The sequence below is a fragment of the Mastomys coucha genome, unplaced genomic scaffold (assembly GCF_008632895.1).
Source record: "Mastomys coucha isolate ucsf_1 unplaced genomic scaffold, UCSF_Mcou_1 pScaffold15, whole genome shotgun sequence".
In the NCBI taxonomy this organism is placed as follows: Eukaryota; Metazoa; Chordata; class Mammalia; order Rodentia; family Muridae; genus Mastomys; species Mastomys coucha.
This window is the reverse complement of record NW_022196897.1, coordinates 141,294,617-141,317,915: the sequence shown is the minus strand read 5'-3', so window position 1 is coordinate 141,317,915 and position 23,299 is coordinate 141,294,617. Positions and strand designations below refer to the sequence as shown.

Sequence of the window (23,299 nt, the reverse complement as noted above, 5' to 3'; positions counted from 1 at the left end):
AATATCCTGTGGGGCTGGACAGATGCTCAGCTGCTAAGAGCTCTGGCTGATTTTCCCAAGGTCCTGGATGGTCTCTTAGCACTGATACTGTGGCTCACAACCATCTATCTGCAACTCCAGGTCCAAGGCATTCGACACCCTCTTTTGGCCTCCATAGGCACCAAACATACATGTGGTACACATATATACATACAAGGAAAACACCCATATACACAAACAAATCTTTTTTTAAAAGATTTTTTTTTTTTTTTTTATAGCTGTACAGATGGCCGTGAGCTATCACGTGTGTGGCTGCTGGAAATTGAACTCAGGACCTCTGCTGGCCCTGCTCGCTCTGGCCCTGTTCACTCCGGCTCCACTCACTCCAGTGTAATTTACTGTAGCTGTCTTCAGACACACCAGAAGAGGGTGTCAGATCTCATTACAGGTGGTTGTGAGCCACCAAGTGGTTGCTGGGATCTGAACTCAGGACCTTTGGAAGAGTAGTCAGTGCTCTTATCCGCTGAGCCATCTCACCAGCCCACAAACAAATCTTTTAAAACTTGTAAAAAGAAAAAATATTTGTCTCCAAATATCTATAGGCAGTTTCCTTGTTTAATTTGGCAGGGTTGGGAATAAAAGTCTGAAGGGTGCTAGAAAGCCAGAATTCCCTGTTCTGTGGTTCTTACATGAAGCTAGTTTGGGTTCCCGAGTTTTGCTTCTACATTCTACATGTGGGATAAGGCATGTTGTAAGATTTCTAGTGAAAACTGATTTAACAATCTCTAGAGTTTACGTGTTGACTTTATTGTTTGTATTTTTAATCTTATTTCTTTATAATACTGTTCTTTCTCTCTTTCTCTCTTCCTCTCTCTCTCTCTCTTACTTTATTTTATCCCTTTCCAAAAGAATTCTGATTTGGCTGCTACTTTGACATATAAGCCCTAAAGATGCCACCTTGCTTGGACTTAGAGGATGATCTGGATAAGTGATAAAAATTAAGACAATTAGGTAAGTGAAACTTTATGTAAGAGATTCTTTTTTTTTTTTTTTTAGTCTACCTTTTTGGTTTTTCTTCTATTTTATTATTTATTGCATTCCTGTATGTCTGTACAACCCATTCATGAAGTTCCCAAGGAGGCCAGAAAAGGGTGACAGATGCCCTGGAACTGAGGTTACAGACAGTTGAGAACCTCCATGTTGGTTCTAGGAATTGAACCTGGGTTTGAGCCAGAGCCATCTCTCCTGATTTCTTTCCCAGCATATTATCAGTATATAGAGAACCTAGTGATTTGCTTTGATTTGCATGTGTGTTTGTGGGTATCCGTGGAGTCCAGAAGAGAACATTAGATCCCCTATAGCTGGAGCTCTAGGCAAGGCTGTGAGCCACCTGACATGGGAACCAAGCTTCAGTCCTCTCAAAGAGCACTTCACTGCTGAGCCATTTTACTAGCCCTGCTGCTGGGTCTTCAAGGTTAATCTTATATCCCTGATATTTTCTCGAAAGTATCTACTGTCTTAACTCTTAAGAGTTACCTTGTGAAGTTCTTAGTGTCTTTTATGTATATGATCATATCTGTAAGTAGGAAGGATTTGACTTCTGTCTTGCTTGTTTCTATGCTTTTTATTTACTACAGGCATTAGCTAGAGTGATATGATAGCACATACTTTTATTTTATTTTATATTTTACATACACCTTTAATTCCAGCACTCCAGAGGCAGAGGCAGGTGGATCTCTATGATGAGTTTGAGGCCACCAAAGTCTACATAATGACTTCCAGGACAGCAGAGCTACACAGAGAAACCCTGTCTCAAAACAAGCACACACACAACAAAGAATCCAAGCACTGTAATCTATATGACCAGAGGGTGAAGTGAGGCTGGAGAGTTGCTTAGAGGTTAAGAGTATTTGCTTTTCTTGTAGAGAAGCCAAGTTCATTCCCTAGCACCCACTCAAAACCATTGGATCCTCTAAAGAGCAGCATGTTCTCATAACTGCTGACCCATCTCTCCAGCCTCCATATCTTACTTCTATTGTATGTGCATATCTTGTATGTGCAAATGCCACCAAGAGATACAGAAGTTAGCAAACAACACACAGAGGTGGCTGGTTCTCTCCTTCCTCCGTGTAGTTTCTGGACATTAAACTTGAGTCATGAGGCTTGGCTACAAGTGCCTTTACACACTAACCCATCTCATTAGCCCTCATTGTATGTTAGCCATTTTTTTTTTTTTAGGTTATATTCTTTTGATTCGATTTTGGTAATTCATGTATTGAGGAAAATACCAATTCTTTCTAATTTTAACAACTTACTGGAAGTTTTCAAAAGTTCCTTAGTGATCCTCTTTGAATTTCACTGCTTTAATATCTCCTTTTTAGTCTATGTAAGTATTAATGTATATAATGTATATTATGTATGTATACTTATCTTTTTTGAGGCCAAGCCTCTTGTATCCCAAACTGGCCTTAAACTCTCTTTTAGCCACATATGATCTTGGATTTCTGAGATCCTCCTGCCTCCATCTTCCATGTGCTGGAATTAGAGGTATGTATCACTGTCCCTGATTTGTGTGATGCTGGGGATTAGGTCCAGGGCTTTGTGCATGTTAGCTGAGCAAGCTCTATATCAACTGAGGTGCATGTTTAGCCTCCTAATTTTCTTAATTAATGTCTATTTATTTTGCTTAATTTGGTTATCTTATCAAAGAACTTTGTTTCATTAATTTTTTATATTTTTGTTTTAATCCATTTTATTAACACTTATCCTAACAATTATTTTATCTTTTTTTTTTTTTGAAAAAAATGTTTAAACATTTGTTTATTTACTGCTTGTGTGAATGGGCTTGGTATGTGTGTGTAAGTCAGAGGACAACTTGCAATTTAATTCTCTCCTTCCATAATATAGATCTTGGGGATCAAACTTATCATCAAGCTTGGGAGCAGTCACAGTTACCTGCTAAGTCATCTCACCAGCCCTCTTAATTTTTTTTTTTTTTTTTGAGGCAGTCTCAGGTTCCCAGGCTTAGAAGCATCTACTGCTTAATCATCTCACCAGTCTGTATTATGGCTTGCCAGCTACTAATTTTGGTTTGGCTTATTCTTGTTTTACTTTAATGACATATATCATTAAGTTATTTTCTTTCTGTCCTACTTTGAAATAGTTGCTAAATACCTACAGTTTTTAGGCAGTTTCAAAATTCAGTCTTTCTCCTGCTAAGCAGCAACTTTTTAGCCTTAAAATCTTTATTAGTTTTATTTATTTACTTTTAATATTATTAGAAAATTTTAAATGTAGCTGGAGAAGGAGCATAGTTATTTCATAAAGGATTGTCTGGGTGCTGTTGTTTGAGACAAGAGCTTACCTCTGCAGCCCCGGGTGGGCTCAACTTGTGAACTTCTAAGGCGCTGAGGAAGTAGGTGTGCACTACTCACACTCAGGTCGATTGATTTTCCTGTGACACTTTGTATATGTCTCCCAATAGTCTAGTTTTAACAAAAAGAAGTAGCAAGTAGTATTATGAAAGGAAATTTTATTTAGTAAGAAAATTACATCTTTTATAGAGGTATAGATGATATATTAAATAAAAATGATATGTTGACTATATAATGATAAGTTATAATACTCTGCATCCCCTCTGTTTTCCGAAGGTTTTCTCACCGGTCACTTGTGTACACTTCTGGAATAATACACCATGGTTTTGGATGACCTTCCAAACTTTGAAGACATCTATACTTCCTTGTGTTCATCAACAATGGGAGACTCAGAAGTGGAGTTTGACTCTGGACTAGAAGATGATGACACAAAAAGTGATAGTATTTTGGAGGATTCCACGATTTTTGTAGCCTTCAAAGGAAATATAGATGATAAAGACTTCAAATGGAAACTGGATGCAATATTAAAGAATGTGCCCAACTTGTTACACATGGGTAATTAATTTTGCTTCCTTCTCGTTGCTGTATGCTCTGACAAACTTACTTGCCTACAACCATGATGCTAGGATTACAGGGTTTAGGCTACCTTGCCTAGTTTTAAAAGTTTCTATAGTAAAGTGTATTGTAATTAAATAATTTATCTGATGTGTGTGCAGAACATAGATAAGTTTTCAGTAATCATCAGATTGGAAGAAACTTTAGTGTCTTTGTCCTGTGGAACCAAGATCCAAAGTTTTTCAGTGTATGACACATGTCTCCAAATGTCATGGAAAAGCCCAGGCTTACACTTAGAGGCTGTCTGATCTGCACAGCTTACTTAGCCTTTCTCTGGGTCACGGTTTCCTTACCTTACCTTTAAGAGCACTTTGACTAAACATAATCTAAGCATTTTTAAAATCTGTGAGTATATTAATCCCATCGCCCTTAACAAGTGGTCTGCTTTGCTCTTGTTTTATATCGGAACACTAAATTCTCTGTTAATATTTTATATCTAATGGTTTAAGAGATGGACAGGCTTAGGTGGCATCTTGAAACGCTCGTCATGGATATCTGGATTTTGAGAAAACATTTTCCTATAGAGCCATTTTATTAATACCGAAAGATGTAACTTGGGCAGTGGCACACACCTTTAATCCCAGCATTTGGAAGGCACAGGCCAACCTGGTTTACAGAGTGAGTTCCAGAACAGTAGCTAAGACTACACAGAGGGACCCTATCTCAAAAGAAAGAGAGAGAGAGATTTAATTGAATAAAGAGTATAAACTGTTTAGTTGATTGAGTTGATAACAAAAGGTGATTTGATTTGATTTAGTTGATCTGAGTTGGTTAACAAAAATAAATCTTTTATTTCCTTTCTTGTTGTGAAATGTAATTACAAACAATATTACTACTTCAGTTTACTTTGTAAATCTTTAATTGTAAAATACACATAAGGGAATTTGCCATCTTCATGATTTTTATATATGGCTCAATGATACTTAAATGCAATTAAAATATTATACAACAATTACTAGTAGCCAATTTTTAACTCTTATAAAATTAACATCTATAACTATTATGTGATAATTTCACATTCCCTACCTACTCAAGCTTTTAATAAGCACCATTGCATTTTTATAATTTTTTTTTAATTTAAAAAATTAGATTTATGTATATGGGTATTTTGCCTGCGTGCATGTAAATGCACTTCGTGCTTGCAGTGCCCATAGAGGCCAGAGGAGAGCATCATATCTGCTGGAACTAGAGCTACAGCCAGTTGTGACTTCCACGTGTGTGCTTGGAATTGAACCCTAACCCTCTGGAAAAGCAGCCAGTTCTCTAACTCTTCAGCCCCCTTTCTTTATTTTTACCCACCTCATAGAAGCAGAATCATGTATCTTTTTGACTGATTTATTTCATTTAGCATAATATTCTCAGTGTTTGTCCATGCTGTAGCACATGATAGGATTTCCTTCCTGTTTCAGGCCAAATATTCCACAGAATGTATGTATATACTACATTTTACTTACTAGTTATCTGTTGCTGGGCACTTGGATTCCTTCCGTGCTTTAGCTGTTATAAATAATGCTGCTGTAAATGTTCTTCCATATCCTGCTTTCAATTCTTTAGGTTGTATACTTAGAAATAAAAGTGCTGTATTATATTGCTAGGGACCAGCCCCGATATTCAGGTACTGAGGCAGGAAACAGCATCAGCCAAAGGCTGATGACCTCTGGCCTTCTACCTCTCTCTTACCGTTTTGGGGGCCAGTTTCATAGGGAAGAAAGGAGGGAAGAAGGAAAAGAAAGAAAGAAAAAAAGAAAGAAAGAAAGAACAAAAGAAAGAAAGAAAGAAAGGCCGTCTAGATGGTGTGCCACACACCTTTAATCCCAGCACTTGGGAGGCAGAGGCAGGTGGATTTCTGAGTTCGAGGCCAGCTGGTCTACAGAGTGAGTTCCAGGACAGAGACAGGGCTACACAGAGAAACCCTGTCTTGGAAAAAAAGAAAGAAAGAAAGGAAGAAAGAAAGAAAGAAAGAAAGAAAGAAAGAAAGAAAGAAAGAAAGAAAGAAAGAAAGGAAGGAAGGAAGAAGGAAAGAAAGGAAGGAAGACAGACAGAGAGACAGGCATGCATGCATGCACACATATACACTTTAGCTGGGCCTAGCCACCCGTTTCATCAATTTCACAAGTGCACATTCATTCTTACATGCATACACATGTATCTACATATCTTTGTATGCCCAGACATATATACATATATACATTTGGTGGATGAACAGAGCCCCAAAAGCCATACTTTATTTCTTCTTGCCACCTTTTTATACTTTCTTAAACGAAAATTCTTCATAAAATTACTTCATAGATAAAATGTTACACAAAAGGGGAGTTACAGAAGGATGTCAATAGTAAGTTCAAAGCAGTGTTTTATTCTATAAGCTCAGTATAAGTTCAAAGCAGCAATTTCATATGGCCTTATTTTATCAAAACCCACACCTGTGGCTTCATCCTTAGACCTGACCTAGAATGAATGTTTTTCCTTGATCACAAATCTGTCTCAAGTCTACTTCTCTTCTTAGTGTAATTTATGAAAGCTTATCATTCAGCCTTTACTTAATATGCTATGAAGGGGGGCACATTCTGTTCTTGACTATAATACTAAAACCATCTCCTTAAACTTATTTGAATTCTATAAAGTCATTAATTCATTTAAACAGCATTAATTCATAAAAATTTCATCTTCATGTTGAAATCTGTAGGAAATTTGTCCAGTAGAGTGGGCTGATGCCCAAGAGTCATTAGGCCATCCATGTAATAATGGCAAGAAGATGCAATCCTGGGGCGAAGTCTCTGGGGCTGTGCAAATGGTGGGCCATCTCCAAAAAACTCACTTGCTTGCCGTAGCCTTTCCTAGATGACTGCTGTCAATATGTAACTCTTTTTTTTAACTCCTCACTATATAGTTCTCTTAGTAGTTGTGCCATTTGTGTATTCCCATCATTAGTGCACAGGGATCTCCAATTTCCCCATATCATTGTCAACATTTGCTATATTCTATTTTTGTAATAGCCAGCCTAATGTGATATGGTATATAGTCATTTGGTAGTGTTTTTTAAACACACTATCACTAAGAAAGTCCAAATTCATTTAAGTGCACAAAGTCTTTAAGAAGTCCAGTGTTTCAGGCTAGGCAGTAGTGATGCATGCCTTTAATCCCAGCACTTAGGAGGCTGAGTCAGGTGGATCTCTGTGAGTTTGAGGCCAGCCTAGTCTATAGAGTGAATTCCAAGACAGCCAGGGATACACAGAGAAACAGTGTCTCAGGAAAAAAGTTTAGTGTTCGTATTTTTTTCCTTTTGTTGCCTGTCCCTCTGCTGCCACCTCCAAGAATCGCTGCCAAGTTCAAGGTGGCGGAGGCTTGTCAGATATTTTCTTCTAAAAGTTTTAGGTCTATACTTAAGTGTTTGTTCCATTTTTGATTAATTTTTATACATTATATTAGGTATAACTTCACTCCTTTGCATATGGACACACACTTTCCCCAGAGTAAGTTAGCTTTTGTGCATTCTTAAGAATCTGCCAGAAGTTTGTGTTGGTCTCAGAACTGCAGAATGCTCAATGTTTTTCTGTCCTAAAGGAAGCTGACTTATCAGAATGTGCGTTCCCTCCTTTGGTCTGTTTTGCTTCAGTGAACTCTGCTCTTAGTTAAAAGAGGGATTTTGTTTTGTTTTTTTTCAGTTGCTCATTCTCAAATCCCTTCAAAATTAATAATGTTATTCTTTTTTCTTCATGACCAAGAATCCAGCAAGCTAAAGGTACAGAAAGTAGAGCCCTGGAACAGCGTGCGAGTCACATTCAACATCCCCCGGGAAGCGGCAGAGCGGCTACGGATCCTAGCTCAGAGCAACAACCAACAGCTTCGGGATTTGGGAATTCTCTCCGTTCAGATTGAAGGTCCTTTACTTTGCCATGTGCCTATCTGAGCCAAAATACAGTAGCAGTAGCACCCACCCCTGCATAACTTCTGATGCTGCCTTGCCTAGTGCTTAGGAGAGATCTCTCTGCTTGCCATTACATGACATCTCTACTAGAAGCCTACAAGGATCTTTTTGTTCTTTGTGGTTTTGGTTTTTTTATTTTTGAGATAGGATTTTGTGTAGCCATCGGCCTCCGATACCCTATGTAGCCAAGCACAATCTTGAACTGAATCTTCCCTCCACCTCTGAGGTGCTTCAATTCCACACTAGGTTTGTGCAGTGCTGGGGACAGTACCCAGTACTTCGTACATGCTAGGCAAGTACACTGCCAACTGACTTATATTCAAAATACCTGGAAACCTTTTTATATGCACTTATTGAAAGAAAATGGTAATTTCCTCACAAGTCCTCCAGAGTCTCTACACCCAAGCATTACAGTGTCCCTGCTGTCCTGCCTTCTCTCCACACTGAATTCATGTCTCTCATCTTCTAGTTATACACTCCCAGAAGGAAATCAGGAATTTTGAGTTTCTGAGTTTCTTCCTATTCTCTCTCTTGTTTTCATCTTGCCTCTGCCCACAGACATTTAGTGGGCCAGTTTTGAAAATAAATGTTGAGACTTTGAAGCCCTCTGACACTAAGCAACTCCATTAATGACTGTGAGGACTGACTGTGATCACCTTGTGCTTGCTAAGCTGGAACAAGCTGCATAGGCTAGGATTTCAGTTTCTTGTAGTTCCAGAATTCTGGAGGGCAAGGCTGGAAAGTCACGAATTCAGAGCTAGACTGAACTATAAGGGGTTAGGTTAGGGTTATAATACTGAGCTATCTCCTGTAGTGGTAAATCTAGTATAATTCTTCAAAATCAGAAAAAGTAATTCTTATGTATCTGTCTTTAAACTAAATCTGCCTTTTACTCTGGCTATTTCCATTTTGTAACTCTACTGTCATTTTCAGGGGAAGGTGCTATCAACCTGGCTTTGGGTCAGAACCGAAGCCAAGATGTGAGAATGAATGGACCCGTGGCATCTGGAAATTCCGTTAGGATGGAGGCAGGATTTCCCATGGCAAGTGGTCCAGGTGAGAGCTCCTACTCATTTTGTGTGACATTACATTTTACCAGTTTTCTTTTGGGAGCATGATTTCTTTTTTTTTTTTTTTAAAGATTTATTTTATGTGTATGAGTCACTGTAGCTGTACAGATGGTCGTGAGCCATCATGTGTGTGGCTGCTGGGAATTGAACTCCCAGCCCCGCTCGCTCCAGCCACACTCGCCCTAGCCCCGCTCCCTCCAGCGTAATTCACTGTAGCTGTCTTCAGACGCACCAGAAGAGGGCGTCAGATATCATTACGGGTAGTTGTGAGTCACCATGTGGTTGCTGGGATCCGAACTCAGGACCTTCGAAAGAGCAGTCAGTGCTCTTACCCGCTGAGCCATCTCTCCAGTCCAGGGAGCTTGATTTCTTAAGGTAATGAGTCTTGTCATATAGATGAGGTCATAGTATACTCACTTTTATTTACTCAGAAAAATGAGTTAGTCTCATAAAGGTTACAGAAACAGCATAAGGCTGTGGTCTTTATAGTCTTTAGCTTAAAAATCTGATGAACACTGAGTCATGGAGTAAGCATTTCTGAAGTACCTCATATATGATAAGACCTATGCTAAGTGTTGAAAATCGAAGTAAAACATTTTTCATCTTCAAAATGTTCATTATCACTAGTAGAGAATGTAACTCTCCACTTTGTGCTTTCTCTGAGTCTGAGGATCTGTAAGCAGAGTTCTTGTGTCTTATGTGGAATCTTCTTGTATATTGAATAATGTGTTTTTATGTATTTAGAACTTGAAGGAGTTAGCTAGAAGTAGTGGGCATGCCTGTGCTCTCATCACTCACGAGGCTAAGGCAGAATGAGCACAAATTGGGCGGGGAGAGTTTAAAAGAGGTTCAAGTGGTTACTTCCTTTTTTAATAATCCCAAAATTTCTCCTTCAGAGATTAACTCAGTACTTTCTGATTCATAAGACATTAGAATTGAGTTGGCTCTTACTTGTAAAGCTGGGAAGTTGTGGGATTCATAGAAAGGAGGCTATTTGTCCCAGGTCAGGTAGAAGTGGGCTTACGTTCCAGATGTCCTCACTCTTAGATCCTTAGTTTGTTGTTGTGGTGGTTTTTTAATGCACTAGTAGCTTTGAAACTTTAGAAGCTTATGGAGTCTTTATTCACATAAAACAGAAATGCACGGCTGCTGTGGAGTAGGAGCATAAAACTATACATAGTCACTCACTCCATCTCTGACAACCATAGTACTGTTTAAAAAAAACAGCAGGTGGGGCTGGAGGGATGGTTCAATGGTTAAGGGCACTTGTTGTTTTTGTAGAGGTACTAAGTTTACTTCCCAGCACCCACATGGTGGCTCACAACCATCTAATTCCAGTTTCAGGAAATCTGGTGCCCTCTTCTGACCTCCACAGGCACCAGGCATACACACAGACAAAACATTCATACTTATAAAATGCTTTTTTTAAAATGCAAAAAGTAAAGGAACTTCATTTATAAACTGCTTATTTGAACTGTAAGTAAGAACTCAACACAACCAAACATAGTGGTGTATGCTTTTAATCACTTAGGAGTTAAAGGCAGGGAATCTCTGTAGACCGAGCTAGCTTGGTCTACATAGTGAGTTTCAGGACAGCCAGGACTTTGTAGAGAGATCCTGTCTCAAAATACCAAAAACAAAAAACAAAGAATTTGGTATCGAGTTGCAGTTAGGTTTTTATACTGCCAGTGCATTTTCTGTTTACCTCAAGTATTTACTATATTTCATGCAAATATAGTATATACTTTTGTCTCCCTGAAATATATTTCATCTTTATCTTTAAAAATGAGATAAGGCCTGCAGTCTTTGGAGCTTATGCTTGATAGTAGATGAGTTCTCCTGTAAAGCAAACATTTCTTAATTTCCTCACATCTACACAGGCAAGCTGTCTTCTGTGGGACTGCATCTGTATTCACAGCCCTCAGGATCTGTCACACTCAGTGCTCCTGGACTGATAAAGATGTTCCATATAAGTAATGGAAGAGATCTAACTTAGAAACTTACATACAGCTCTGAGCAAGTGTTAAGGCAGTGCGATAAGAAATCACAGGTTGTGCTGTTGCTGCTGCTGGCCCTTGCTGAAGACCCTAGCTGCCTTACTTGTCATTAGTAAAGAAATTGGTAAAGAAATGTTCCCATGAAAGCAAGCCAGGGACTCTCATCTGAACTCCTGCCCTCAGGCATTAATGTTTTCTGGCCATAGGTAACTATAAACATCTTTAATTCTATCTTAGAAACAATGTTAAAGATTCTGTCAAGTCTTGAAATGTTAAGATACCTGTGGTTATCTACATGTGTTACAACATGTAGTGTCTGGCAGTGTTACAGTGCTGTAAATTCATTACCATATAGAAAACCTTGAAACATTAGGTTGAAATTGGGTTAAATTGGTATTTAATGGAGGTTACTGATTATGATCATTTATAACACAAAGGACCAGGATTAATCAGTTAGTGATGACTTATAGTTACCATGACATTTTAACCTCCAGGTATTTTTTTACACCAGCTGTATTTTGTGATTCCTTTTTCTCACTTGTCTATTGGGCCTTAATGGATGCAAGTGAAGTTTAATAGGTTAAATTAGAGAAGTCTTCCTAGAGAAAGAAACCTTGTATTTCCTCTGAAACAATATTAACTTTAAGAATTATGTATCTAGAACATCTACTTTCTTCTCTCTCTCTCTCTTTTTTTTTTTCAAGACAGGTTTCTCTGTGTAGCCCTGGCTGTCCTGGAACTCACTCTGTAGACCAGGCTGGCCTCAAACTCAGAAGAAATTTGCCTGACACTGCCTCCCAAGTGCTGGAGTTAAAGGCGTGTGCCACCACTGCCTGGGCTACTTTCTTCCCTTAACATTGACAATAGAAAGTAACTACATCTAAATTTATAGTTCATTTTTTTCATCCCCATAGAGAATACCAAGATTTGTGGAGATACCATAGTAATCATTGAATCAAAGGTTTTCATTCTGGGCTGTTGGTATTTGGAGCCAATAATTTTTTTCTGTGAGTAGCTGTCTTGTACATTGAGATGTATTTAGTAGCGTCCTTAGCTTTTACCCACCAGATGCTAGTAATACCACTGTGCATCTCTTTCTTCTAATCGTGCCAACTAAAGACATCTCTGAATATCTCTGGTCTATCAGTTTAGATGTAGTTGTGTTCTCTTGTCAATGCTAAGAGAAGAAACTAGTGCTAAGATTAACTGATAAATTAAGGTGTCCTAGATATCTCCTGGATGTTACCTTCAGTGGGAACCACAGATCTAGTTCACATTCCCACACAGTACCAGAACTGCATGTTAGCATGTTACTCCTGAGCATGTAGTTAGTCTATACTGGAAAATTTCTGAGAATAGCAACTCATTGTAGTCCAAGGAGCTCTGTTCTATGTGCCTTGAAAGTGTCCTTGTTTGTTGTTTGTTTATTGTGTTTTGTTTTCTGTCAAGTTCTCACTGTATAGTTCTCACGATCCTGGAACTTGCTATATAGACCAGGCTAGCCTTGAACTTGCTACTATCCTCCTGCCTGTTTTCAATCTTCTGAGTGTTGAGGTTTCATGTGTGTACCATCATATCTGGTTCATGAATGTTCTTTCTAATTGCCATCTTTGAAAATGGGGTGGGATTCCACAGAAGTAGATCTGGTTTCAACAGATGACTGTTAATCATGTTGTCATTAACTAGAAGTTTTAATGTATAACTAAGATATTAAGCAAGCAAAAGAACTTCTCAGAGAAAAATCAAAATTAAATATGAGAATTTAAACAGTGATGACCAGCTGGTGTTGAAGCACAAGCCTTTGTAATCCCAGCGGTAGGGACCATGTCAAGACTAGTCTGAGCTATATGTCAGCAGTAGGGACCATGTCAAGACTAGTCTGAGCTATATGTCAGCAGTAGGGAACATGTCAAGACTAATCTGAGCTATATGTCAGCAGTAGGGACCATGTCAAGACTAGTCTGAGCTGTATGTCAAGACCAACCTTTGAAGAGGGGAAAGGGGAGGAAGGAATAAAACATAAAAAACAAAATCCATGAAGAATCTGAGGAACCATGTGACTTGAGTTGCTAGGAAGGCTACATGAAGAATGAAGTTAGAATTTAAAAATCGCTCATGAAGCCAGACTTTCCATGGAAGGTAGATTCTAAACTGCTAGTTACCTTTGACATGGGGAGATACATGGGTATCTGCCTTTCTTGGCCTGGCTCTCTTTGGAGGATGGTGGTTTGGAGGTTGTCTTCTGTAATCATTTGCATGTTGAACATATGCTAATAAAATGACCTGGAATAGCTAACCTACCATTAAATATTAAGTGGTTCTAGACTGATAAACCCGCTGATGCTATGGAGGAGCACTTTCTCAACCCAGGCTGTTACAGACCTTCAGTTCAGACTTTCTATAATAAAAAAGTTTGTACTGAATTCATGAATTTTAGGGTTAAACTTCCAGTTTTTTGAATTTTAGATATTAAGAATATTTGTGTGTTTAAAATTACAAAAACCATAAGAAAAAAGATATTAACAGAGTATAAATATGTTTGAAGGGAGGCACAGAACTTATAAAAAAATTTAAAGGCATCAAATGAATAATTCAGCAAATTAGAAATAGCTGGACTTGAAGGAGAGTTTGCAGAAATCACCTAGCATACAGGAGAGAACAATAGTGGAGATGTGAACGTACTTATGGATAGAATACGAAGGATTCCTGTGCTGTTAAAAAGAGCTCCAGAAGATGAGGAAACTGAGGGACAGTGTTAAAGAATACCAGACATTTTCCCAGAACTGACTTTTCAAAATAACACAATTCCTCCACATCAGAAACCCAGAAATGCTAAGTATCACAAATAAATCCACATCTAAACCATACTTTAAGTACAGATGTGAAAAACAGAGTGTTAAAGATACCCAACCACCCCCAAAGATCCACTGTTTACAAAGAAAAAACTGTCAGATTCTCAGCTCATTTCTCAACTGGAACATTGGAAGTCAGAAAACCTTAGAATAGTATTTCATGTTCATATTCCTTACTGATTTAAGAATCAGATGGAACTGTTCATCGCTGCAGAGAGAATCCACACTGTACAGTTTGTGTACTGCAGCAAAAAGGTCCAGCTCAATATCAGCAATGCTTTGTCTGTGGGCACCATGCCTATTGTGTGTTTTCTGGGGGCACACTTGGGGACAGAGGTAAGTTGGTGTGAACCCCTGGGAACTATGCCATAGTCATCTCCTACAACCCAAAGACCAAGAAGACCTAGGTAAAGCTGCCTTGGGGTCTAAGGTCGTTTTTGAGGCCAACAAAGCTATTATTGGTATGGTGGCCAGTGGGGGTAAAATTGACAAACCTATCTTAAACATAAGCTCTGAATACTACAAGTAAAAGGCAAGAGGAACTGCTAGCTACGTATACACAGTGTGGCCATAAATCCTGTGGAACATCTCTTTGGAGGTTGTAACCACCAGTATATTAGCAAACCTTCCACTATCCAAAGAGATGTCCCTGCTGTGCACAAAGTGGATCTCATTGCTACCCACGGTACTGGGTGACTACATGGAACCAAACTGAGGAAGAAAGAAAACTAGAACTTGGGGGCCCAATGTAGTTCACAGACCTTTGCTAATTGAACTGCTCAAGGATACATTTCAGGAAGAAGAAAGTTGAACTAAAATGAAAGAAATAAGGTCTAAGAAGGAATGATGAAGTGACTGGTAAACATAGGTGAGCCTACATAAGACTGACTTAGCAATAACAACAGTCAGATATTGCAGTCACATTCATGGTCAGGTTTGCCTGTTGACACTGTAAAGAGAACAACAAAATAATAGAAGTATGATTTCAAGGACATAATAGAATGGTAGAAAGGAAAGGTATGATGAAAAAGATCCAGTAGAGTTTAGGAAAAATAAGACAGTATAGCATAGGGAGAAAAAATAATATAAATATAAGTCATAGAGTAAATGACAAATTAGAATGAATCAGTAATTGGCAATAAAAGTAAATGAATTGTGAACACTAATAATATAGAAGTGATTACTTAGAATAATAATCTCAGATTTAGCTTTGTACTATTTAGAGAACTATATAAAATAAAAGGACTCATAAAATTCAAAGTTAAAAATAAAATTAAGTCAGCTAGGTAAATAGTAACTAAGAAGAAGTATAATTTTTTTAATTAGAAAGAGCAGATGTTAAAATTAAAAGGATAAAACCAGGCATGGTGGTACATGCCTTTAATCTCAGCACTGGGGAGGCTGAGGCACATAAGTCTCTATGAGTTTAAGGTTAGCCTGGTCTACAAAGCAAGTTCCCTACAGCAAGGGGATACATACTGAGACCCTGTCTCAAAAAAGTAAACAAGCCGGGCAGTGGTGGCGCACGCCTTTAATCCCAGCACTTGGGAGGCAGAGGTAGGTAGATTTCTGAGTTCGAGGCCAGCCTGGTCTACACAATAAGTTCCAGGACAGCCAGGACTACACAGAGAAACCCTGTCTCGAAAAAAAACAAAACAAAACAAAACAAAAAAAAAAGAGAGAGAGAGAGAGAGAGAGAAAAGAAAGAAAAGAAAAGAAAAGAAAAGGCAGAAAAGGATATTATCTGGGCATGGTGGTATTTGCCTTTAATTCTACCTGGAGGATCTTAAGCTCGAGGCCTAGTAATTGTATACCAAATTGAAGCCTGCTGGAGCAATTTAGGCTCTTGTCTCAAAATGTAAAAATAGTTCTACATGTATCTTGGTACTAGAATACTTGTCTAGCATATGCAAAGGCTTGAGTTTAGTCCCTAGTACCACAAATAATAACAATAAAAGATAAAAATCATATAAATGAAAAATACCACTTTATTTAACAGGAGAAATTTATCAAGAATATAGCTAAATTTTTATATACTTAATAACCTAGCCTCTGAATATATAAAAATTATATGGAAATACAAAATCTTGGCAGTTTTAACATCTGTTAGTAATTGATGAATCAAATATAAAAATCAATAAGGATAAAAAAAATGGATAAGCTTTATATAATAAGTCAAGCCTAGTTACATATACTTAACTTCAGTGCTTAAGAAGCAGGTGGATCTCTGAATCCAAGGCCAGTCAAGGCTACATAGATTATTTGCCTTTCCCAACCCCCAAAAAGCTTTATAATGGACATGTATAGAAACTATTTAAATTTTTTAAGAATTATTTATTTATTTTATGTATATGAGTACACTGTAGCTGTCTTCAGACACACCAGAAAAGAGGGCATCAGATTCCATTACAGATAGTTGTGAACCACCATGTGGTTGCTGGGAATTGAACTCAAGACCTCTGGAAGAGTAGTTAGTGCTCTTAACTGCTGAGCCGTCTCTCTAGCCCAAGTTGACAATGTTTTCAAAAGCAAGTTTTAATAAATGCCATGGGACAATGTCCTATAGATTCTGTGTCTAATCATAATGTACTTAAATGAGTGACAAAATAAATAATACATAACCAAGTGTCCCATAGTTTCAAAAATTTAGAAGTACATTATAAATGCCTTATGATTTGAGAAGGTAATCATGATGAAAATTGAAAAGTATTTAGAATTGTAGTGTAGGGTAGTGAGGAGCTATTATATATCAATCAAATTTTGTGAACTATGTTCATAAAGTTGGAAGGAAAGCTTTGTTATCAATGGTGAACATCAACCAAAAAGTAACAGTCTAAGTGTTTGTCTTAAGAAAAATGGTGGCGGGCTGGCGAGATGGCTCAGTGGGTAAGAGCACTGACTGCTCTTCCGAAGGTCCTGAGTTTGGATCCCAGCAACCACATGGTGGCTCACAACCATCCGTGATGAGATCTGACCCTCTTCTGGTGTGTCTGAAGACAGAGCTGGAGTGAGTGGGGCTAGAGTAAGCAGAGGCCTAAGTTCAAGTACAGTGTACTCATACATATAAAATAAATAAATAAATCTTAAAAAAAAAAAAAAGAGGCCGGGCAGTGGTGGCGCATGCCTTTAATCTCAGCATTTGGGAGGCAAAGGCAGGCAGATTTCTGAGTTCGAGGCCAGTCTGGTCTACAGAGTGAATTCCAGGACAGCCAGGGCTATACGAAGAAACCCTGTCTCGAAAAACCAAAAAAAAAAAAAAAAAAAAGAGAAGAGAAGAAAGAAAGAAAGAAAAGTGGTGGCACACACCTATCCCAGCATTCAGAAGACAGAGGCAGGTGGATTTCTATGAGCTTGAGGCCAGCCAGGTTTGTATAGTAAGTTCTAGCCCAGCAAAGGCTACATAATGAGACCCTATATCAAATGAAAAAAAATTGAGACCAGAAGTGAGTGAGTAAAAGTTGTAATTAAGGAACAGCACCACGTGTTTCTTTATAGAGTGGCTGAGCTGAGGTGGAGCTCCACTGAGGCAGGGATTACCCAGCAGGTACAAAGCCTGGCTTCAGTCTCAAACACTGCAAAAAACCCAGCCTACTGATGCATGTTTATAATCTGAGCAGTTGAGGAGTGGAGGCAGGAAGATCCAGAGTTCAAGATCATTTTCAGCTATATAATAAGTTTGATGCCAGCCTACGCTACACAAGACTCTGACTCAAATAAGTGAATAATTCTTTTAAGAAAAAGACAACTAAAAGTGATTTTTAAAATGTGAAGAGTTGGGCTGGTGAGACGGCTCAGTAGGTAAGAGTACCGACTGCTCTTCCGAAGGTCACGAGTCTCGAGTTCAAATCCCAGCAACCACATGGTGGCTCACAACTACCCGTCATAAGATCTGATGCCCTCTTCTGGTGCGTCTGAAGACAGCTACAGTGTACTTATATATAATAATAAATAAATCTTTACAAAAAAATGCTTATTAAAAAAATGTGAAGAGTTTAAAGAAACATATTTTTAAAGGATAAATACTACACTGTGTGAGTTATTTCTTTTTTTGTTTTGTTTTGTTTTTGCTTTTGTTTTTGTTTTTGTTTTTGTTTTGAGACAGGGTTTCTCTGTATAGCCCTGGCTATCCTGGAACTCACTCTGTAGACCAGGCTGGCCTCGAACTCAGAAATCCGCCTGCCTCTGCCTCCCAAGTGCTGGGATTAAAGGCATACATCACTACTGCCCAGCCTAAAAATAGTTCTTAAAAGATGAATTTTCATATCTTTTAATGTTTCTAAGGTGTCATTAAAATGAAAAATTATAAGCTGAGTGTGGTAGCTCACACCTGTAATCTCAACCCTTCCTGAAGCAAGTACTATGAGTTTCAGACCAGTCTGGTCATTAGAGTAAGATCTTATCTCAAAACACACATATACACACACAAATGTGCCAACTTCAGAATGTTATTTTGGATTTTTTTTCTTCTAGGAATAATAAGGATGACAAGCCCTGCCACTGTTATGATGCCCCAGGGTGGGAACATATCATCCTCCATGATGGCACCAGGCCCCAATCCAGAGCTGCAACCCAGGACTCCTCGCCCTGCTTCTCAGTCAGGTAGTGTCTTCCAGTCATTGGGAACCAAAGAAGCTGGAATTACTTCACAGATAGATGTCTTTGAAACTCACCACTGAGGCTGGCTTCCTGTCTGTTCAGCTCCAAAACTTACCATGAATTCTCACAACTAAATGTCAACATTGCTTTTCAGAATTTCTTGTTATTTTATCAGCTATTCCCCAACATTCCCAGTTCTGTCCTAGTTAGGGTTTCTATTGTTCTAGAGAGACACCATGACCATGGCAACTCTTATAAAGGACAACTTTCAATTGGCGCTGGCTTATAGGTTCAGAGGCTTAGTCCATGGTTTAGAGCATGGTAGTATGCAGGCAAACATGATGCTGGAAAAGAAGCTGAGAGTTCTAGATCTGAGTCAGCAGACAACAGGAAGAGAGAATGTCACTGGGCCTGGCTTCAATACCTGAAACCTCAAACCACCCTTAGTCATACCCCCTTCTTCCAACAAGGTCACACCTCCTAATTATGTGCCACTCCCTGGGAAGCTCTGGAGGCCATTTCCATTCAAACTACCACATAGACCTTGGGATGCTTAGTCCCATAAGAAACACCATGACAGAATTTTGAAGTCCTATGAATTGGCAAATGTTTTTTAAGTTAACATGTTGTAGCACTAAGCTTCCTACAGTAAAGAAGAAACTTGTCTAAAATCTGAGTCTAGCATTTCCCAAATCCAGTTGACTATTTTATCTTGTTTTCCCATAGCAATAGTTGCCCAGAATAAAATTTTGAAAATGTTATTTATATTTTATATTTGATGCTCCTTGCCACTAATGAGCCATAACCTGTCTTTAAGGCAGGGTTCTCTTTATATCTTTTAGTACTTAAAAGACACTCATGAACATGGTAATATCAGTGGTATCAGCAGACCCAAGCCAGTGTGCTAAGATCTGGGTTGCAGTAGGTTAATTATTGCTCACTATCTTTAAACAGATGCAATGGATCCACTTCTCTCTGGACTCCATATACAGCAACAGAGTCATCCCTCAGGATCTTTACCTCCAGCACATCACCCAATGCAGCCTGTTCCTGTGAACAGACAAATGAACCCAGCTAATTTTCCCCAGCTGCAGCAACAGCAACAGCAACAGCAGCAGCAACAACAGCAGCAGCAGCAACAGCAGCAGCAGCAGCAGCAGCAGTTGCAGACAAGACCTCTACAACAACATCAGCAGCAACAGCCACAGGGGATTCGACCACAGTTTACTGCTCCAACTCAGGTGCCTGTTCCTCCAGGCTGGAACCAGCTGCCTTCTGGAGCCTTACAGCCTCCGCCAGCCCAGGGATCTCTGGGCACAATGACTACAAATCAAGGGTGGAAGAAGGCTCCCTTGCCTGGCCCAATGCAAGCGCAACTTCAGGCAAGACCGTCCTTAGCCACGGTACAGACACCTTCTCACCCTCCCCCTCCTTACCCTTTTGGCAGCCAACAAGCCTCACAAGCCCATACAAACTTTCCTCCAATGAGCAACCCAGGCCAGTTCACAGCTCCTCAGATGAAGAGCTTGCAGGGAGGGCCCTCCAGGGTCCCAACCCCCCTGCAACAGCCCCACCTCACCAACAAGTCTCCTGCCTCCTCACCCTCCTCCTTCCAGCAGGGATCTCCTGCATCCTCCCCAACGGTTAACCAAACTCAGCAGCAGATGGGACCAAGGCCACCTCAAAATAACCCACTTTCCCAGGGATTTCAGCAGCCTGTCAGCTCTCCAGGTCGGAATCCTATGGTTCAACAGGGAAATGTGCCACCTAACTTCATGGTGATGCAGCAGCAACCACCAAACCAGGGGCCACAGAGTTTACATCCAGGCCTAGGAGGTGAGGAGCATTGAAGCTATTTGTGTTGGTAAATTTACTGGAGATAGATTGGAGTGGAATGTCAGTTTTTAGTATTAATGGAGGGAGTGAAATAAGGATATAAACATTTTGTTTTGTGATAATGATGATAACACTTGATATAACTTAGTTAATGTAATGTATTTTTATCTTGATATACTATGTAACATCTTACTGGTTAAATATAAGCTAGCTCTCTGGATAAAAATGCAGGTAAAATTGAAAATAGAAATACTCATTTTGTTTCAAACTATTTTTACTTAATTTTGTACTAGTAAACTAAAATGTCCAGACCAAACATGTATTTTATTAGTAATTTAAACTTCTTGTTTGTTGATGAGTTAAGATAATATAGTAGAGCAAAAATGAAAGGATAAGTACAGGTTTTATTGGGGACAATGCCCTTCTACTTAGCAATCTTGATAATCCTAGTTAGTAAAATAGTAAGCATGGTGTTTTTTAAGTTTGATTAAAGTGTTAAAGGGGACTAAGTTCAAAAATCATTACTTTTGTAGTTTTATAATGCCAATGCCTGCTCCTTAGAGAGGGAATTCCACTAGTTATACCTAAAGGAGATTTATTTATTTATTTTGTAAGGTGCCTCTTGTATGAAGAAAAAGCAATGGAGCTTAATGTGTGAGAGGTAAAACGATTCCAGTAAAACTTATCCATCTCCATGTTTATTATTTATTCTTATTAATCATGACTTCGTGCACATGACTGTGCTTGGAGCTTTTCAGTGAGGTATAGAGTTGAGTAAAACTGCCATCTGATAAGCATATCCCCCACCAAAAGACACCCATTGCCTACCCAGAAAAAAACCCTTGCATCTTCAGTGCAACATAGTAGGCATGCTCCCATGGTTCCTGGTGAAATTAAGTTGTTCATCAGTTCTTTCACTCTCTTATACTTGATTTTGCTGAAATACAGGCTCTAAGACTTTTTAGAAAATGTAAGAACATGGCTGCTGCAAACACAATTACTGATTTAGTTAAGTAGAAGCATGTAAATGGGGACTTGCTGCTAATGGAAGGACAAATGCATTTTGTCTACAGAGAGTTTTTGAGGGCATTGAAAATGTGGCCCTAATAAATTTGGAGTGAGCTTTAGGTATTGTTGCTTTTGTAGAGCAGTCGATACCTCACCTAGGTGGTCTGGCCACATCAAGACCTGTGGTACACACATGAGTGGATCTGAGATTCTCTTTATTACAAACTTGCTTTCTGAAATTAGGCCTTCCTAAAAGGATGTAAACTTGAGTAAGATTATATCAGAGCATGGTTTCTGGTACTGTAGCCATCAGTCACAGCAGATCTTATGAGAGAAAGGCATAAGTTGATATAGCCTCACTTTGAAGTTCCTGTGAACTCTTGTCTTTTCCAAAGAGACAAGCCCGACACTGGAGGGAGGGATACTTTTCTGCAAAGATTGTTATCCATTTCCCTCAAAGGAAAAAATTATTACCCATCTATCCTTAATTGCGACCCTACTCTTTCTTTTATTGTATTGCATATCAATTTGTTTAAATATGAGAGAATTTAGCATACTCATTTGGTGCCTGTGTTACAGTATATAAATATTGGGAGTCCATTGTACTACAGAGACAAGTGAGCCCTCAAACCTTGCTATGATATGGCCTCAGATCATATGTAGGGAGCAGATTGCCATTTTTTCCTTGACATGTTCTAAGTGTAAATTTTTTAGTATTTCCTTTTCATTTTGACAGTGTTCATGTAAGGGATTGTGTTGTTTTTTTTAACCATCTTTCCCAACCTTATTATTAAAGATCCTACCAGTGTGACAGAGAGAGCTAAGCCAGTGGAGACTCCATGCAGCTCATCCTTCCTTATTCATTCCATATCTCAGCAAGAGTATAAATTTGCTAGGTAACTGCCTTACTCATTGTTTTCTATTAAGGAATGCCTAAACGCCTCCCACCTGGCTTCTCAGCAGGACAGGCCAGTTCCAACTTCATGCAAGGTCAGGTGCCTTCCAGCACAGCAGCCACCCCTGGGAAGTCAGGAGCCCTTCAGCTGCAAGCAAATCAAAACGTCCAGCATGCAGGTTAGTTTACTTTTATTTAGCCACGTGTGTTGAGTGAGCATTGATTAGGTGGTAAATCCCTTGAAAGACAATAGAGGTATAAAAATGAACAAGTCATCTTTCTCTTTAATTAATTTTTTTTTAGATTTATTTATTATTATAAGTGAGTACACTGTAGCTGTCTTCAGACCACCAGAAGAGGGCGTCAGATTTCATTACAGGTGGTTGTGAGCCACCATGTGGTTGCTGGGATTTGAACTCATGACCTTCAGAAGAGCAGTCAGTGCTCTTACCCGATGAGCCATCTCACCAGCCCTGTCTTTCTCTTTAATTTCAAACACATAGATACACTTTTGGGATAATGATTGAAATATGGAAAATAAGTTATTTCTCAAGAATCAGGAAACACCTTTGGAAAGGAAAGGAAACTTGAGTTAGAACAGAAGTCACACATGCACGCACGCATGCATGCGCTTTCTTTCTATAAAGGGTCAAATAGTAAATAGCTTAGATCATTTGATCTGTATTGCAGCTATTCAGTCTGCTTAGGGAGGGAATAGTTCTCCCAATCCTTTCCTGTTTCCAAACCAGCCAGGGCTTGACTTGCTGACCCTAGATTAGAGCCTGCTGAGGCAAAAGGCATTTCTGGGAAAGGAAACCATAAACTCATAGGTATGTAGGTATATGACATGTTTGAACATCTTCAACTCTTAAAATCTCTGTACAGTACATATTAGCTTCATTTATGCTGGATATCTAAATTCTAGTATGCAACATGGCATCTTTCCAATTTAATCCGTACCAGTAGTAAGAGTGTGTGTGTGTGTGTGTGTGTGTGTGTGTGTGTGTGTGTGTGTGTGTGTATACATATGAGAAAGTTTGCAGAGGAAATAACATATAGTAGATTGGCTAATAAGTATTCTTTGAAGCAATTTTTAAAGCCCAAATTTCATGTTGCTGGGTTTCTTTTGGTTGCTTCGGAATTAAGTGACTA

The 23,299-nt window shown here is 38.9% G+C and overlaps 1 protein-coding gene and 1 pseudogene across 8 annotated transcripts in view; both read left to right on the top strand.

The window, feature by feature from the left end:
* The window catches only part of Ncoa6 (nuclear receptor coactivator 6), an 80,115-nt gene that overhangs the window by 29,509 nt on the left and 27,307 nt on the right, over positions 1-23,299 (top strand). For 4 of the 8 annotated variants that reach the window (XM_031372413.1, XM_031372408.1, XM_031372409.1 and 1 more), the window contains 7 exons: positions 889-990; positions 3,630-3,908; positions 7,691-7,846; positions 8,827-8,949; positions 18,283-18,411; positions 19,363-20,244; positions 22,180-22,326. In XM_031372413.1, coding sequence (XP_031228273.1) covers positions 3,674-3,908; positions 7,691-7,846; positions 8,827-8,949; positions 18,283-18,411; positions 19,363-20,244; positions 22,180-22,326 — 1,672 coding nt within the window. In that variant the 5' untranslated portion in view covers positions 889-990; positions 3,630-3,673. Of the gene's footprint in view, positions 1-888; positions 991-2,463; positions 2,527-3,629; positions 3,909-7,690; positions 7,847-8,826; positions 8,950-18,282; positions 18,412-19,362; positions 20,245-22,179; positions 22,327-23,299 lie in introns of all 8 variants that reach the window. The other 4 variants (XM_031372411.1, XM_031372412.1, XM_031372415.1 and 1 more) reach the window with 3 other exon arrangements.
* Positions 13,076-15,197, top strand: LOC116090696 (annotated as a pseudogene).